Source organism: Catharus ustulatus, chromosome 5 (genome assembly GCF_009819885.2).
Source record: "Catharus ustulatus isolate bCatUst1 chromosome 5, bCatUst1.pri.v2, whole genome shotgun sequence".
NCBI lineage: Eukaryota > Metazoa > Chordata > Aves > Passeriformes > Turdidae > Catharus > Catharus ustulatus.
In genome coordinates, this window is record NC_046225.1 from 30,501,336 (window position 1) to 30,518,978 (window position 17,643).

The 17,643-nt window shown below is 43.7% G+C and overlaps 1 protein-coding gene across 1 annotated transcript; it reads left to right on the plus strand.

Annotated features, from left to right (window-relative positions):
- The first annotated feature begins 1,385 nt into the window (after positions 1-1,385).
- Positions 1,386-3,578, plus strand: LRAT (lecithin retinol acyltransferase). Its single transcript, XM_033061437.1, has 2 exons — positions 1,386-2,366; positions 2,795-3,578. Exons 1-2 carry the CDS (start codon positions 1,824-1,826, stop codon positions 2,945-2,947), a joined length of 696 nt encoding a protein of 231 aa, XP_032917328.1. The 5' UTR covers positions 1,386-1,823; the 3' UTR covers positions 2,948-3,578.
- The last annotated feature ends 14,065 nt before the right edge of the window (positions 3,579-17,643 follow it).

The following is a 17,643-nucleotide window of genomic DNA, read 5'->3' on the forward strand; positions in this document are numbered from 1 at the left end:
CTAATCCACAGGGTTCCTGTACCAGCATCATAAGCTACATCTAAAAAGTATTTTCTCTTTTGTAAGTGATGTGATTTGAAGTAGGGGGCTTGAGAGGGGTAAGCCTCTGTTGCATAAAAATTTGGCTGAGATTCCAGACAAAATCCCAAAGGCCTGATCACTGTTAAGTAGTGCTGGGACTCTGGCCTGTAATCAGCAACAGAACAAGAGGTTGTGGGGGACCCCTTTCTTTGAAGATGAAGCAAGGTGAGGATAGTCTTAGCTTCTCAGGAAGCTGCCCTCTGCTTCAAGGAGGAAATGGAAGGGTACCAGCCATAATTTTTTGTTGACAAGTAGTGAGATAACCCCTCCCCTGAAATATTTTCTTTACTGAGGAAGTGAAAAAACTTGCTTTTGGTTCATCAATAAGCTTCCATGTTTACAAGATCCTGAACCTGGGTTCAGTATCTGTGTTGGTAGAAGGCTCTCACCTGCTGGGTCCTTGGCATCCCCTTTGTCTTCCAAATCATACCAGAGTTGTTTGCTAATAGAAAGAAAAGGGATAGTGAACATTTTCTCTTTTTTGCTGGTGTGACCAAAAGGATTCTACAGCTCTGGGGTGGTCTAGAGATCTCATTTGTGTTCAACAGAGTTTTAAGTGAGGAGAGAAAAATAACCTATTATTTCAATAGGTTTGCCTGTGGAAAGCTGCCAAGCTGTTTCACACCAGCGCTCCTCTTCCCGCTTCCCCGTTTCATATTTGGCAGCCTGAGGTAGCAGTGTTTGCCCGAGTTTAAAGGAAGACGCTCCACCAAACTTCTCCAGCATTCTTTCACGCATAGATTCCGCCCGTTCCACGTTTCTTAGAGGAGAAAGCTACCCCCTGGAGCCGGAGTGACAGCGCCGGGCCGGAGCGGCTGCGGCACGAACAAAGCTCCGCGGCGGCGGGGACTTCGTGAAAGGCTACAGCCACAGCCACCTCCCCTGCCGATCCGCGCCCTGTCATCTTCCAGGTAAAATGAATGTGTCCTATCCATCATCCCGCCGTCTCCGAGGGGGCGGGAACCTGCTTGGTTACTACAGCTTTCGAGCCCCGATCGGGGCGGCATTGTTGACCTGACAGGGTTGCTCTGTTGTGGGCTCCATTGCCGGGATTTAGCTATTTGCATAATGGATGAGCATGAAAGTGAAAGCACGGGAATGGCGCTCCGCCGTTTCCCATTCTTAGCTGGCGGACCTTTGGGGCGAATTAATTTATAAATGTGACTTGCCGCTCTCCCTCTGAAACCTGTTTCCTTTCAGGAAAGAGAGACGCTCCCTGCCCTGTCCCTGCAGTGCGAGCACCGTGGCAGCCCGCCCGGCATCCCGCCCCCCGCCTCCAACCGATCCGATCCGGCCGCCGCTTGCCCGCGCGACGACCGGGGCGGGCACCCGGAGCCCCTTCAGGTCCCGCCGGCGGGGGAAGGTGCACGAAGCGGCTGTGGCCCCGGGAGCCCTCGCTGCTCTCCCCGGGGCGGGTGAAGGGCTTTACTCGCACTTTTCGGTGCACTTCTACCTGGGTAGCGCGGACGGTAGACGAGGCGGAGCTGCGGGTGACTCCAGGCTGCGGGAACCGCGCCATTCCGAGGGCCGAGCCGCGGCCAGACCGAGGGACGCCGGGCCGGCTGAGGGTGCCCGTCGCGCCCCTCAGTAAAGCCCAGCCAGTTCTCGGGGCGGGCGCTCCCCACTCGCCCCTCACCCGGTGGGCTGGCCCGGGTGCCCGCCCCGCCCCGCCGGTAGTCTAGAAAAGCGGTGTCGGGGAGCCAGGAGCTGCTCGGAGGTACGGAGGGTTTCCGACTCTGACCATGAAGAATCCCGTGCCACAGGCGGCCTCGCTGCTGCTGGAGAAGCTGATGCTCCTCGTCCACATCCGGCCATTGCCCGCAGGCTCTGGGGATGAAACGCCACCGCCTGCACCCCGCTACTACGACACCAGCTGCTTCAAGCGAGGAGACCTGCTGGAGGTGCCCCGCACTCTCTTCATCCACTTCGGCATTTACCTGGGCGAGAACCGCGTCGCCCACATGATGCCCGACATCCTGCCCTCCATCACCGGCGACCGTCGGCAGATCCAGCAGGTGGTGACCAACAAGCGGCTCATCCTGGGCGTCATCGCTAGGACGGCCAGCGTCCGGGTGGACACAGTGGAGGACTTCGCCTACGGCGGCAGCATCCTGGTCAACCACATGGACCGTCTCTTTGAGAACCAGGTGCTGGGCAGCGAGGAGGCGGCCCGCCGGGCGGAGAAGCTGGTGGGTGCCACGGCCTACAGCCTGCTCTGGAACAACTGCGAGCACTTCGTCACCTACTGCCGATACGGAGCTCCTGTCAGCTTCCAGACCGACAAGGTACGGCCCGGCCAGCGGCGGCGCTGCCCTTCCCCCGACGACCCCGCTCCCCGGAGCTGGGCCAGCCGCTCCCCGGGTGCCGGTACCGCCCGCCGGCCCGGCCGCCGCTGATGCCGCTCTTCCTGCAACGGGTAGTGCCGCCGGTGCGGAGCTGCTCGGGACGGCGGTGAGCCTGGACTCAGCTGGCTTCAAGCGGCGAGAAAAGTGAAGCTGAATTAGTAGAACAATTAATACGCTTCTAAAATGCTCTGAAGCTACAGGTTCTAGCTGAAGTCGGGGCTGATGCTGGGGGTGATGGGGTGCTAGCCCAGCTCTTTCCCTCCCTCCGGGGTAGCATCGTCGCTCTGTTCCGAGAGAGTGGGCATCGCCAGCTCTGCAGCCAAAGCTTTCCTCTTTAAATCTCATCTTTTGCACTTTTTTTTTTCCAGTTCTGTGAAACTGTGAAGATGATTATTCGGGACCAGAGGAGCGTGCTTGCATCGGTGCTTGTGGGACTAGCGTCAATAGTCTACCTAGGTGTGGCACCCTCCACCACACTCCCCACCATCTTCATTCCCTTCTTTCTGTGGATGGCTGGCTAACAGCCTTCCTGGAGGCTTCCATCCAATGTCTGTATATAGGATGTATGCTACTGTACTTATGAAAGCACACATTACTCATTGGCATCATGTAAAGTTTCTTAACTTTGTGCATAATTTTAAAATACAACTTTGTCTAGAACACAGTGCATAAGGCATAGCTTACTGTGTAAGCTAAATAGCATTTCCTGAAAATCTTGGTATAATTAAACACACCTTTAAATAATGGAAAAAGTAGGGTTGCGATGCAGTTCTGCTCCTTGTCTTTAGTCAAAAATGATTCTAATAACATCCTTCATGTTCTTCAGTTTCTTAGCTGCATACCTGGGTGCTATAACTATTAATAAAAATGGATGATAGTGTTCCACAGAGTGATGGAAATGGAGAACAAACTGGTTACCTCTTCCTTTTATAGATATAGTGTATATTCAGAAATTACTGTCTCCATTCTTAAAATACTCCTTGGTGGAAATGCAAGTAAATTGACTCTTTTTTTGAGAGCAAAGAAGAAAAACCATACCTGAGCTGGGTGCTGCAGGAGCACATCTGGCAAGACCAGTTAAAGTCATTTCACTTTTGGGAAATGTTCAGAAATCTGTCATTCAAATTAAATATGTAAACACTTTTTACCTTACTGAACAACTTTTTAATTGGGTTAATGATAAGGAAAGATGGCAATTCATCACCAATTTCCTTGCTAGTGATAGTGGCTAATATCAGCAGTGGAACCTGTGTAGGTGCTGTAAAGTATCAGGGATCATTGGAGCAGTTTCTGTGGTGGCTATATTGTGATCTTGGATATTGCCTTAAAACACTTTTTCAGTGAAAGACAACATGTCTTCCTATACTCATCTCTTGTAAATATTCACTTTCAAGCCAGTAGCTGGTGCTAGAATCTTTAATGCTGAGGCCTTTCAGTTTATCAAGAATGTGTAAAGTTGGATTAATGTAGGCAATTATTTAAATGCTTTTTTTTTCTTAGCAAGGTCTTTTATGTATGCAGAGAAATTGTTCAGCTCCTGGAATGCCTTGTATGCATACATGTGCTTATTTGTTCATGGGCTGTGTTTACCTTCCTTTCTAGTTAAAGGCCGATATGATGGTCTCTTCACCAAGGAGTCAACCTCGGATTTACTTCTATTAATGGTGTGCAGTGCCTTGCCATCAGCTCTGTTGCTGAAATGGCCACTTGCCCATTTTTAGAAAGACTCCTTTTAACCATGCTATAATCTCCCTCCTCCTTCCCTTAGATCTTACAGATGCTTGAAGTGTAGATTTTTAGAACTGAGAGTCTACTTGGCTACTCTCTAATCATCATCTTCTGGCTGCTCCACCATAATTGACAAAGAATGTAAAGACTGGGGTGAAATTCCAGCTCATAGGAAAGAGTAGCACGACTCTTGCTGCCAGGATTTCAGCCCAGCTTTCACTACATGTTCAATCAGCAGCCCAGCTCGAAGCAGCTGGATATCAATTACTGCTGGATCCTTGTAAACAACTTCTGTTCTGCTTTGAAAGATTTCAATGCTCAGTATAACTGTTTCCGGTAAACTTTTGAAATTAAGGGGTTTTTTTTAAATAACATGAGTTACTTTTTCCTAGTGTATGCATTAGTAATATTTACATAAACTCCAGTGTGGTTTTTTTACTTGCTGTGAATAAGGCATGAGCTGTAGTCATAACTATAATCATATAAATAGATTTTACTCATTTAAAAAAAGTCTACTGACCTCTTGAAATTTAGTATGATACTGTAGCATTACTCTAAGATATCCCAGTAGGGCACTGAACAGGCCATTAACATGCAGTTACATGGTGTCTGATTACAGGTGGGCTTTTCTTTTACCCTTAATTTAATTGGGATTTATAAGAATTCCAGTAATTCTTATGATCCACATATACAATAAACAATGGGGTCATGACCAGTAACCGAATCACACATGGGAAGGCAGAGAAATGTTCCTGCTCTAGCTTCAGTATCAAAGGCCCAATGCTCCTCTGCTTCTAACTCTGTTGAGGAAAAAGCATCCAGATTGACTAAATTGGGATTTTCATAGATGTCTACAAAAAAAATGAAAGCAGCTCCTTGCAGGCTTTCAGAAGTATTAGTAGAGAATTCTCCTTCAGCATATAAAGTTTTAAACTTACAGAATACTATGAAATGGTCTAGAATGTCTTGCTGTATCCTTTCATCAAAGACAAGTAATAATATAGGTGTAGGAGCAGAAATTCAGCTGCATATTTAGGCATTTTTCTTACCAACTATAGTTCTAGCAAAGATCTGGAAATTTTATTGAAGTCAGGCATGAGTCAAATCAGTCATACTCAGGAGAAAGACTAGCAGGCATGAATTTTCATGCTCAGCTCAGCAGGTAGTGGTTGTGCTCTGAAATATTTTGGTAATTGTCAGTGTCAACTTTTTTCTGTAATTAGTAAAAATAAACACTAGCTGGAGCATTGTATTTCAGACTTGAGCTCAACTGTGATGCCATTGAAATGAAGGAGCTAGTTATAAGAAAAACACAGAATACTGTGTAGCAGTTCAGCTGTTGGGGAAATGTGTACACTTAGAAGTGAAATTGGTAAATAAGTGATGGTGATGGGGAGTGTCAATCCAGAGCCACAGCTCATTTTAGTGGGGGCTGTATGATTAAAACAGAATATGTAATGAAGAAGTATAACCATCACCCCATGCTACTGGAAAAGGCAAGTAGTAAAGACATCAAGTTCAAAGGATAGATGCTTCACTTCAGGCTTTTCAAGGAAAAGAAAAATAAAACAATTAAGATTCAAAATGTTTTTAGAAAACCCTTGTTCAAAAGAAATGGACAAAAAAAGGTACGTTACTAAATGAAGACATTAGAACGGTGTGCTTTCTGGTTTTTTGTTTGCATTTATTTTAGCTTAGAACATAAATGATTACTCATTCTGCGATAAAGAGTCATCTGCTGCTTGATTTCACTCTGCATTCTCCTGTGCTGAAGGAGAATGCTATGTATAATACCATTGAGGCTTTTAATGAAAACAAAATCATAGTAATACTTGTTAAAGTCTGAGGGGGTAGGGAAGAGAGAATTAAACTTTTGTGATTTGACATCATCCAGATAGGTTTTAGAATGCAGACTGCAGCAACAAGAAACATTAGAAGTGTGATCTCTAGAAATTATATGGTGCTGTATTATTTGTTGGATGTTTTCACATTAAATAAAGCGGCATACACTACTGGGTGATACAGAACCGTGTTAGACAGTCATTAGTTAGCATCTCCTTTATTCACTGAAATTAAAGCTCTCAGGTGACTCAGAGCATTTTCTCATTATGCTTGGTAATAGCTTCAGAATTGATTCATCTGAGTACTCCACTGTCATGAATGAGCTTTCTGATGTGAAGATAGAAAAGCTTAGTAGTTTCGAGGCATTCCAGTCTCTTGTCAGCCTTACAAAAATCTTTCAAACCATTGTGCTGTGGAATAAACAATTTCCTCTGCTGTAGGAATGGAATGCTGAAACTATTTGAAGTGATGTAGCTTCAGTTCTGAAGTCAAGAGAACATTTAGGATATGGTCCTGAGTGCTCAGAGACTGTTGGAGAATGGAGGCAAGTGGGGAGACCTTTAGGAGGCTTAAGTCAGAATTACAGTAATTTCACGATTATAAGCCACACCTGATTATAAAACGCACTTCTGGGTGTCAGCAACTTTTCGTTCTTTGTCCATATATAAACCGCACCAGATTATAAGCCGCACTTTCGTTTGCAACAAGGATCCATGCGTAACAAAGTAACAAATTAGTAAAGGAATCGCACAATCGCGAGGTTTACTGGCTCGCTCAGGGCCGGGCAGGCTCGGCCCCGCTCAGGGCTGCCAACGGGGCTGGGTGGCCCAGCTCAGCACTGCTGCTTGGCAGGGCTGTTCAGCCAGCTGCCACTGCCACCACTCGGCAGAGCCGCCTGGCCAGCTGCCGCTGCCACCGGGCTCGCTCACCCTGGCCCGCTGCCTGCACCACCACCACCAGGCTTGCCCCGGCTCAGCACTGCCCCGCGGTGCCAGCAGGAGCCCTGTCCCCCCCACCGCACAACAGAGTAACCAATTTGTAACAATCGCATGATCGTGGGTTTTACTGGCAGGTGCTCAATTCGCAAGCTCAGCTCGCACTGCATCTCGCACTTCTGGGTTGGGAAATTTCCGAACTTTGTTCATATACTGGACACTCTTGAGTATAAGCCGCACTTCTGGGTTGGGACCAAAATTTTAGTCAAAATGGTGTGGCTTATAGTCGTGAAATTACTGTGCACTGATTGCAGTATAACAGTTCTGTCCGTTACAAAACTGGGGATTTGGAGTTACTGATTCAGTGTCTCACAGGGTAGAAAACTTTCTGTAGGACTTTCTGTAGCTTTTTTATGTTTCCCCTATTTGTAAGAGAACTTTGTTTAGCTGTGTGGCTTTGTTTCAGGAGTTGCCTCTTCTGTATTGTGTATCTGTAAACTGCAAAACTGTTGGTGGCTCCTCTGTGATAGTGTGATTTGGAGCAAATCAGCTGCACGGTCCCTACAACTACATTACAACACCTACAGCTTGGTGTTTGGTTTGAACAAAGCAGTGGGAATGTGACAGGCAGATAATGCAGGTTTATTTTACCTTCAAAGGCAGGGAATATTAGTGTAGTGAAGGACTAGTCAGTGAATGCGGAAGTGTGAGCCTGAGGATTCAGATGCTACTTAGTTGGGTGTGCAGGGCACAGTGTTGTGTGACTTCCTGTGCTCAGCTGGAGTTTAGGAGGCTTGCAATGGGGTTGCACATTAGCACAGAGATTAAAAGGATTAACTTGCTTTTCCTTAAATTGAAGTATACCATCAATGCCACAGACTGTAATCTAACCTAGTATATAAAATGGGTGGTGGTCCATCTTCTGACTATGTGGTGGTACACTGTGACTCGTGTGTTTAGCTGAACTACCCTACCTGTTTCACCTGTAATGGCTATGAGTAGCCCTCCCTGGCCTGCCTTGACCCAAGGTACACTCCAAGAGAGCACCAGTTGTCAGGTGCATGCAAACATGGATGACCACGCACAAATGTGCAAACCTATTCTGCAACCTTGTTTAGCTGATAACCCTGGCCAGAATTTTAAGGCAGACATCCCCATTTGTTACCAAAACCTTGAACCAATTCCTGACTGAGCAGCATTTTGAATGGAAACAGCAATACAAATTTATAAAGAGTGGAAAAAACATGATAGTTGCAGCATTTCTGGGGATTTGGGAGACCTGTTCCTAGGACCTTCTCAGTCCATCTTGAAGGAGGTCATGAGACTTTGGATAAGGCTATGGGGTGGCTACCTTTTTTATTTTTAGTCTCATGGTTAGGACAGGGATTATTGATTTTTTTTTAAATCAAGTCAGGCAACACTTGTGACTTTGAGTTAGAAGGGCAAAATGGCTCTCTGTCCACTCTATTGGAACAGGCTCTGTTTAAAAGGAGGGTTCACTTCTCATGGTCTATTTGCCCCTGTGATGTTCAGAACGGGAAATAGATCTCTCCATGCAGTCAGAAACGGCTAAGATTGGGACATTTCTAGAAATTATTCATAAAATTTCAGGTAGAAATAAGGGAGAGACTATTACAGTAATTTCACGAATACAAGCTGCACCATTTTGACCAAAATTTGGGTGGAAATCCGGAAGTGCGGCTAGTACTCCGGGGCAGCTAATATATTAACCATATTCTAAAAGCTGCCAACACAGAGAGCCCGCAGCAGCCCCAAGCCAAGCTGGAGCCCAGCCAGCCCCAGCAGTGGTGGGAAAGCCTGGCAGAGGCAGGACCAGCGGCGCGGGGAGTGGGTGGCAGAGCCCAGGCTAGCAGCGCGGGGCATGGGGGGCGGCAGAGCCCGAGCCAGCAGCACGGGGAAGCTCTGTCGGGACTGTGTGGAGGAGGAGGGCATCTGTGACTGGAAAAAGGGACTGAGGCTGAGTTTTGTTCTGTTCTGTCACTGATTTTTTTTCATAGCTGATGTTGTTTTTGTTTGTCTTGTAGATATATCAGTAAAGAACTGTTATTCCAAACCCATACCTTTTGCCTGAGAGTTCCTTAATTTCCAAATTATAGTAAACTGGGAGGGAGGGAATTTTTCACCATCCATTTTTGAAAAAAAGTCTCGCCTTTCTCTTTTTCTGGCAATACTGTCCCTTTAAACCAGGACACAGATAAACTCCAGACTGTTTCAATTCCATCCCAAGCCTCATTTTATTAATGGGTGAATTATACAGGTTGTGGCTCAGATGGTATCTCAGGAGTCCCTTCCAAAGTATTTCAAATTTTGGAAAAGGAGCTTGAAGGTCTCACTTAGGGCTGCAAATCATCTCAAACTGTCAAGTGTGTAAGGTTCCAATGCCCTGAAGCATACATAAAGATGTAGCCTGTGATTTCCACAATCATGTCACCATATGCCATTACTCATCTCTTCATCAACCTTGGGATATAGACAAATCTCAGCTCCTCTGGAAATCCAAATGTGTAATAAACTAGGACATGGCCTTGACAAATAGGTAAAAATAACATTTCTTCATCTGGTGTATCTGCCATTTATTATGGATGACTGCATGGTAAAGACAGCTGTTTGTATTCTTTTGTTACTAGTCCAAATTTCCAACAGCAAATAGGTTTGGTCACACTGTATGCAAGAAAGCACCACTCCACTGTACAAGTAGCTATTTTAGAATGACAATTTCATCATGTATTGACAGACAGGCTGTAGGCTGGGAATAACGTCTTTTCAAAAACGTGCCTGGAGAAAGCAGTAATTCTGCTTGGCTGATGAACTGAAATTCCAGCAAGGAACAAAGTGTTTCTATTTCTGATGCCTTTGAGCAATTCCAATAACTAATACTGTTAAAGCATTGACAACTGCACAGGCAGTGGAGCATAGTCATGAAATGTGTTTCAAAATTAAAATGAGGTTTTTATTACTTGCGAAGAGATTTTTACCAGCAAGCTGAAAATATCCACCCAAAACAGTTATAGTTACTTTCCCTCAGTAACTAGTAAAATACCAGCAAGTTATCTATTTATACAAAAACATTTGGCCCTAATTAAAAAAAATAGTAGGAGAAATTCCTTTAAAAAGTTGCATAATTAGGACTGCACAGTTAAAAGTTATACCATGACGTCTATATTAAATAGTACTCTAGGCTTCTTTATTACAATAGCATTGCTGGGTTGTTTCTTCCAGCTAAAACCAACAGGAACTTTCTTACTGTCTTCATAGAGAGCAAAATTAAATATGAAATATTGCTACCAATTACCTGACTTCTTCAAAATCTTGTACCTGTGAAAATTTGATTAAGATGTTCAGAAATGAACGCCCAGTAATAGTGAACTTTGCATAAAATATGAAGATTTTGAAGAATCCTACAAGTAAAAAATTCTGCAGCTTTGTTTTTTTCCTTTGTAGTTTTTCAAATCTTTTCAGGCAGCTATCTACAGATGGTTTTACACTGCCACCATTGTTTCTATCAATTTTTTTTGTTGGTCTAGGCAATGCACCCTTCAGGTGGCTTCTAAGATATTTTCCTGTGAGCAAAGCTACTCCCATTATTATTTAGGAAAACTGGACTCTCAATCCAGAGCTGCAGCAAGACAACCAGACACCATTAACAATTTTACTACCTTTGAGCACCTTGAGCTTATAGATGAGGCCCAGATTTTTACCAGCACAGGAAACAGGGAATGACCTTGGCAAAATCTGACCAGTCAGTTTAGCAAAGCATCATTCTCCACCTATGAGCAACAGCGAACACTTGAGGACAGGATACAAGTACAGATGGATTATTGATATGTTCTCAGAAGTTTACAATTCCCAAACTTCCAGCTTTAGAGCTTGAATTAATTTCACCACGTTTAATACTCTCACCCTGTGTGAACTCCATTTTTAGCTTATCAGCCTGACCTTTGAGAGGCTCTATAGCAAGACAAATCATGATATATGAAAAAGAACTTTTAAAAATTTTGTTTTCCTTACATTAGCTGCCCCTCCCATTCTTGTACTACAGGGAACAATGAATAATCATTTGCATTACTTTTTTTCCACTTACAGTCTTACAGCACAGATATTCCTGATGTGAAAATCAGAGTTTTTGCTGTTTCCATAAAGTTGTACTTTGGGAACAGCTCATTTGGCACCATCTTTCTAGTACCATGGCTGCCCTCCAAAATTTGCTACACATTATACTTCTTAGTCCTACAGTATCATCCTAGATCTTTAGAGTTGAACACACGCATCCTTCAGTCGTTACTTGAAATTCACTCATCTGTGCTAAAATGCCTTATATTGTACTCTCCTCTTAGGACTAAGGCTCCATTCCTTTAAAAAAAGAACTAGCTTACTTTGAAAACTGCTCTATCACTTTTGTGTTGAATATCACTACAACTTTTGCTTTTCCCTACAGCCTAATTCCTGAAAAGACACTTGACACTTCAGCCTAATTCCTGAAAAGACACTTCATCACCTTCCACTTCTCTCTCTGGCAAATGCCTGACTTTTAATATATTTTAACAAGACTTTTTAAAAATTGTTATTAGTAGCTTTTGTGTTAGCAAGATGATCCTCTGAATCTATTTTCACATGGGTCTTTGGAGTTTTCTTTGTAATTAGTTTGTGTTCCTTGCCTGGGTATGAGATAGAATTTTGAAGTGTGGCATTTGTAGTATCGTTAGAGAGTGTCCAAAAAAGGGTCAGGAAAATGGTGAAGGGTATGGAGGGGAAGTCATATAAGGAGTGGCTGAGGTCGGTTTGGCCTAGAGGAGAGACCTCATTATGATCTACAGCTTCACTGTGAGTGGACAAGGAAGGGAAGACACTGATCTCTACTGTATGGTGACCAGCGACAGGACCTGAGGGAATGGCATGAAGCTGTGTCAGGGGAGGTTTAGGTTGGATGTTAGGAAAAATGTTCTTTACCCAGAGGGTGATTGGGCACTGGAACAAGCTCCCCAGGGAAGTGGTCACAGCACCAATCCTGGCAGAGTTCAAGAAACGTTTGGACAATCCTCTCAGGCACAGGGTGTGACTCTTGAGGCGTCTTGTGCAGGGCCAGGAGTTGGAATCAGTGATCTTTGTGCATCCCTTCCAGCTCAGAATACTCCATGATTCTATGAAGTCCTTGCCTTTGCTTGCCTCAGGTCTCATCCTCCTGGGCCAGAGATGCAATGAAGAAGGCAGTGTTTCCCCAGCGTCCAGTGTGGAGATGAGCGTCGAGAAGTCCCAAATCGATCACCACTAACATGGTGTAAGAGAGTTGCAGTGTCTCCCGGCTGCCAGGAAAAGAGAGGAGTGGAACTCCTCCAAAATGCCAACTGCCATGGCTGACCAAGCGCCTCTTAAGATAACATATTCCCACCTAGTGACTCTCTTAGAGGCAGGAAAATGCACCATCTCCAGCAAACTGTGAAGTTAACTGTGGAACTCACATTTTAAGAACAAGTACAGTAATTTCACGACCATAAGGCACACCGGACTATAAGGCGCACCTCTGGGAGTCGGCAAATTTTGCAACTTTGTACATTATATAAGGTGCACTGGACTATAAGGTGCACATTTTTTCTGGCCCCACCTCAACCCGGCAGCCATGGGCCCCGGGCCCACCTGTACCCGGCGGGGCCGGGGCATGCCTGCCGCTGCTCAGCCCCGCCTCCCCAGGGCCGGGCTATGCCTGCTGCCGCTCCGTGCCACCTCCTCGGGGCCGGGCTATGCCTGCCGCTGCTCAGCCCCACCTCCCCGGGGCCGGGCTATGCCCACCGCTGCTCCATGCTGCCTCCCCAGGGCCAGGCTATGCCGGCCATCGCTCCGTGCCACCTCTCCGGGGCCGGGCTATGGCCCCTGCCGCTCTGTGCTGCCTCCCCGGGGCTGGGGCATGGCTGCTGGGGCGCCGCGGGCCCACGGGCCTGCCTGTACCCGGCAAGAGGGGTGCCATGGGCCCCCAGGCCCCCCTTCACCCAGCAGCCACGGCCCCACGGCCCCGCCTCCACCCGGCAGCCGCGGCCCTACCGGCTCCCCCCGCGGCTCGCGGCTCACACTTCCGGGTCGGCAAATTTCCGAACTTTTGCCCATATATAAGGCACACCAGACTATAAGGCGCACTTCCAGGTTCGGGCAAAAATTTTAGTCAAAAGGGTGCACCTTATGGTCGTGAAATTACTGTAAGTCAGATATTTACTAAGTCGATATAATTGCTCAGTAGGTTTAGAAATAATTATTTTGAGTTCCTGTTTCACTGCTGTAACATCTAACCAGAAATCAGGAAGGAACAGTTAAGCTGCACAACACTGATTTTATAGTTAGTACTACAGTTATTACTATAGTATATAGTTGCCCACGATGTAGTTAGTGATTCTCAGTTTTGTTGTTCACCACAGTTTTGTAGGAAAGACAACAGCTAGATACAGAAAAGCATTTAAAAATCACTCTGTTAGCAGTACTTCAGGCTTTCTTAATTGTGCTCCAAGCAGAGCACAGAAGCACTGTAAGTTGTTCAACTACAATTGGTATTGACAGTCCAGAGTTTCCTGATTTAAAAGCTAGCAATCAGCTCACAGCAGTTGGATTGCAAATTAAGAGGATGTGAACTGGATACATCGATGCCTTTTAGGATTCTCAGTACAAGCAGGAATTCAAAGCCAAAAGCATGAGCAACTTGAAGAAAGACTGAACTCTTTCCACTTTTCAAATTACTCAAAAGGTATTTTAAATATTTAAATTTAGGAAAAGCAGAATGAAATCTTCTTGTCCACTGCTGCACTCAATGTAATTTATTTCCAGAATTATTAAATATTCAAAAGCTAGTGTGATATAAAAATCTTCAGACTCCCTGATTAACTTCCACTTAATGTCTAGGCCAGATCCAGTATGACCAAAGACTTTACAGTTAATACCTAATTGGTTTCAATGCTGAGCTATGCTCTAAGATTTTCACAGAAACTACCATAAATTCAAGTATTTCTTGGCAATATTTGCAGAGAAATAAAAAACTAAGCAGGGAATGTGTCTGATCTTTCCAAGCCCTTCAGTGAGGACTGAGACACCAGTGGTATGAGAAAGGAAACCTGCTTTGTAGTTCTTTGTACTTCACATCTTTCTGTGAAGAAAACTGGTTTCAAGCTTGCTGCAGCAGTAGCAATTGTCTTGCCAATTCTCTTCAATTCCTCCTCCACAGAGATGAAGAGGATATATCTCTGTTTCAGAATGCTTTTGAAACATCTGCCTAACAAGCAGACTGGAAAGCATTCTGTGATGGTGGAACATCAAAAAACTGCAGTGCTGTAGGACAGGATTCTCTGTCTCCCTTGGCCCTTCCCTCCTACCTGTCCTTTCCTTGCTTCGCTTTCCTGACATTCACCACTTCTTCCACCAACCCTTCCTGGTGTTACTTTTTCAGAAGTTCTTTTCTACTCCTTCCCTCTTCAGGCTTAGTTGTATTGCCAGAAAACTGCTATTCTGCTCAGTGATAAAAGGCATGGCTTTGTCGTGAAGGGCCCAGAAAGCAATAGTTCTGGATGTAATGAGGAGAAAAACAAGAAAAGAGATCTTACACATTTTATTAATGTACATTTTACATCACTCCACACTCAGCAATATTAGCTTAAAGTTGATTTAATTCAATTTAAATCAGTGCATTTGTTGACATTTGTACTCATCAAATTGAAGACAGAACTTGCACCAGGATCCATTTTTTCATCTTCATTGTATATCTTTAAACTTTGCATGTTGAAATCATGTGGCATGTGTCTCAAAGTGGTCTGCCAAAAAAGGAACTCTGCATTATGTTTTTTCTACAATTAATAATCTGTTCCCCCACATCCTCATTTCAGCAATATTAGGCCTTGTAATGATAAAATTTTAAAAGACTCCAACTTTTTAAGGCAGAAAGGTGAATGAGAACAAAACGTACTTTTCAAAAAGAAAGACCCTTTAGGCACTAGGATGCCTTGTTAGGAGGATCCTAATAAATAAGCATTTCAGTGCTTGATAAAGTGAAAACCAAAATAAAATGGACTGATTGACTAAAATTAAGACCTTCCAGACAGCTTATTATAATTAGATTTACAATCATACTATGTCTAGGTATTATACAGAGACCTTTGTCTGAACTTAAAAGGATGTCTGCTTCCTTTTAAAGTATTAATGCTACCTACATAGCAAAGCTGTCAGAGTGCAGAGAAATACTACATACCCTCTTTTTACTATGCTCCAGGCCATAGTAAAATTTACACTGACAAAAAAAAAGTTAATGTTTCTATTAAAGTATATTGCAACTACAGTAATAGCCTACTCCAGTAATATATATGGTGGGACTTGCTAGCATCCCAATAAAACAGAAGTTAAATATCAAGGACTTCTGTGTTACAGCTACCTAAAATAACTTAAAAGGAAAAGCACTGTCTGGTGCAGTCCTATAAAATAAAATGTGAAATAAAAAGACCTCTCTCACATTTCAAATCTAGACAAAGGAATCTATGTCATAATCTTGGCAAGACACTGTCCTTATTCCTCATCCATCAGATTCGTGAGAGTTTCAACTAGACATTAGTGAGAAAACTAACTCAGTGTTAATAGAAACCGTATAAAGCTTTGGGGCAAACAGTATATTATTTGCAATGTAAGGTAATTTTCTAACCAGAATTGGTGCCAAATGCTTTTTGGTAAATTATGCTGTAATTCTTATAAAATAATTGTAAAATAAATTTCTGTTTATCAGGTTTGCAAGTTAAACAGCTACATCCTAAGGTACTGATTCAATAGAGCAATTAAAAAATAAATGCTTTGATAAATACCAAAACATGATTTGGGCCTGTTTTATTTCCCATTCTTTCATAAAAGTTCATGAATAATAAGTGAATAAAACTTTTAAGTGTAAAATCTCTTCTGAAGACCTGAAGTTATCCAATATAGCTCTTAATTTAATAAAAAATATCACATTCCCCTGTAAATCATGTCTTACTAGAAAAAAGAATTCAAATATTCAGCTCAGATTTTATTATGTCACAGCAAAATCCAAGAAAAAGACAGGTTATAAACAGTTGTTTTTAGTAAAGCCTAATTACAGTGAACAGTCAGTTCATCAAAGAAAAGTAGCTCGCAAGGATGCACTGAGAACTCAGATACCCAGTTAGCACATGGGGAACAAAGGAAGAAAAGAATCATTTATTTCTTTTAGAAAGGCAGGGGTCTTCAGCTCCTATGTTCGCCTTTGATGTTTAATAAGAAATTATAAACATTGAATACTTTTCAGTTGTTTTTATACTCTCCTTTATTCATGCCATAAAGTGAAAAACCTGATTGCAAATTTGTATGTTTCTCTTGAGACCTTCTACTGTACTCCGGAAATGGCTGTACATGGCAACCTATCCAGTAAGGTTTCACTTACATGACACGCAAAGAAAATGATGAGGAATTGTGGGTTTGGCTGTTTTGTTTTGTTTTGTTTTTTCTTATCTAAAAGAGATTGCCTGCATTCTTTCAGTATTTCCCACCACCAATAACAACTGAGACACATGGAGTTTTCGGCCAGGGAGTGAGCAGTCTCTAAGGTAACAGGGACATACAGCTGCAGTCAAAATGTCACAAACTTTATTTGACTTAATATACCCCAGACTGATTCCTATGAGAGGCTTCATGTGTGATTTAGATGTAGAGGAGAAAAAATAACCAAAAAAAATCAAATAGGCACCTGAAATGAAAAGGTGGTGAAATTTAATCTAGAAGGCAATAGCTTTGGTATAATGGCCATTCAGAATTTTGAAATGGAGATATACCATCTGTAAATTACACAATGAGTCTAACATGACATTATTAATAAAAGTACAACATGCATTCTCTTTGAAAAATAAGCAAGCTCAAATGAGTAAATGTCAAATATGATGATGTGGCAATTCTGTAGCAGTACAGATTTAAAGTGAGATTGCTAAAAGCTCTGGAACATATTCATCATAAAGATGAATTTGCATGTCCTGAACATAAAATTTCAGGGATTCTCTACCTTATTACTAAGTACAGTTGAGTATGTAAACCTTAGGAAAAGCGAAGGGGGGAGTTTTTTGTGAAAGTGTATTGGTTTTGAAATACTTTAAACTGCTAGATGGGATAAATGGGCCACAACATCATGATAACAACTTGAAGAACTTGCAAGCTAATCCCACACCCCATATTAACCCTGGTACATTTGATATGTGTCTTGCTACATCAGCCCAAAGGAGTTGTGATGGGAGTTCAGGACTTTTTTAGAGGTCTTTTCCAACCTTATTGATTCAGTGATATTTCACTTCGGTATTACAGGTCAACATGGACCTCAACAAGACTAAACACTCCGTAAAGCACAACTGCATGCCAGAGCAATCCTAAAGCCCCAAATATGCTATTTCCGAGCAGGTAAAAGCCTAAGGGCGCAAAAAGATATACTAGCCAGGCTCTTAAAACGGTAAGGGCGAGCTCAAGGGCTATTACCCATTTGGCATGGAGGGAGAACCAAACGCCGGGCTCTGAGGCGGCGCCGCCGCGCGTCAGCCGTGAGGGCGGGAGCAGCGCGCGCCGTCCCAACGGCTCCAGCGGCGGCTGCGGCGTGCGCGCGCGGGACATACCCCCTGGCCCAACCGTCGCGCACTTTAAAGAGCGCTCGCGTGCCGGGCACGCTTACCTCCCTGCGATTGGCT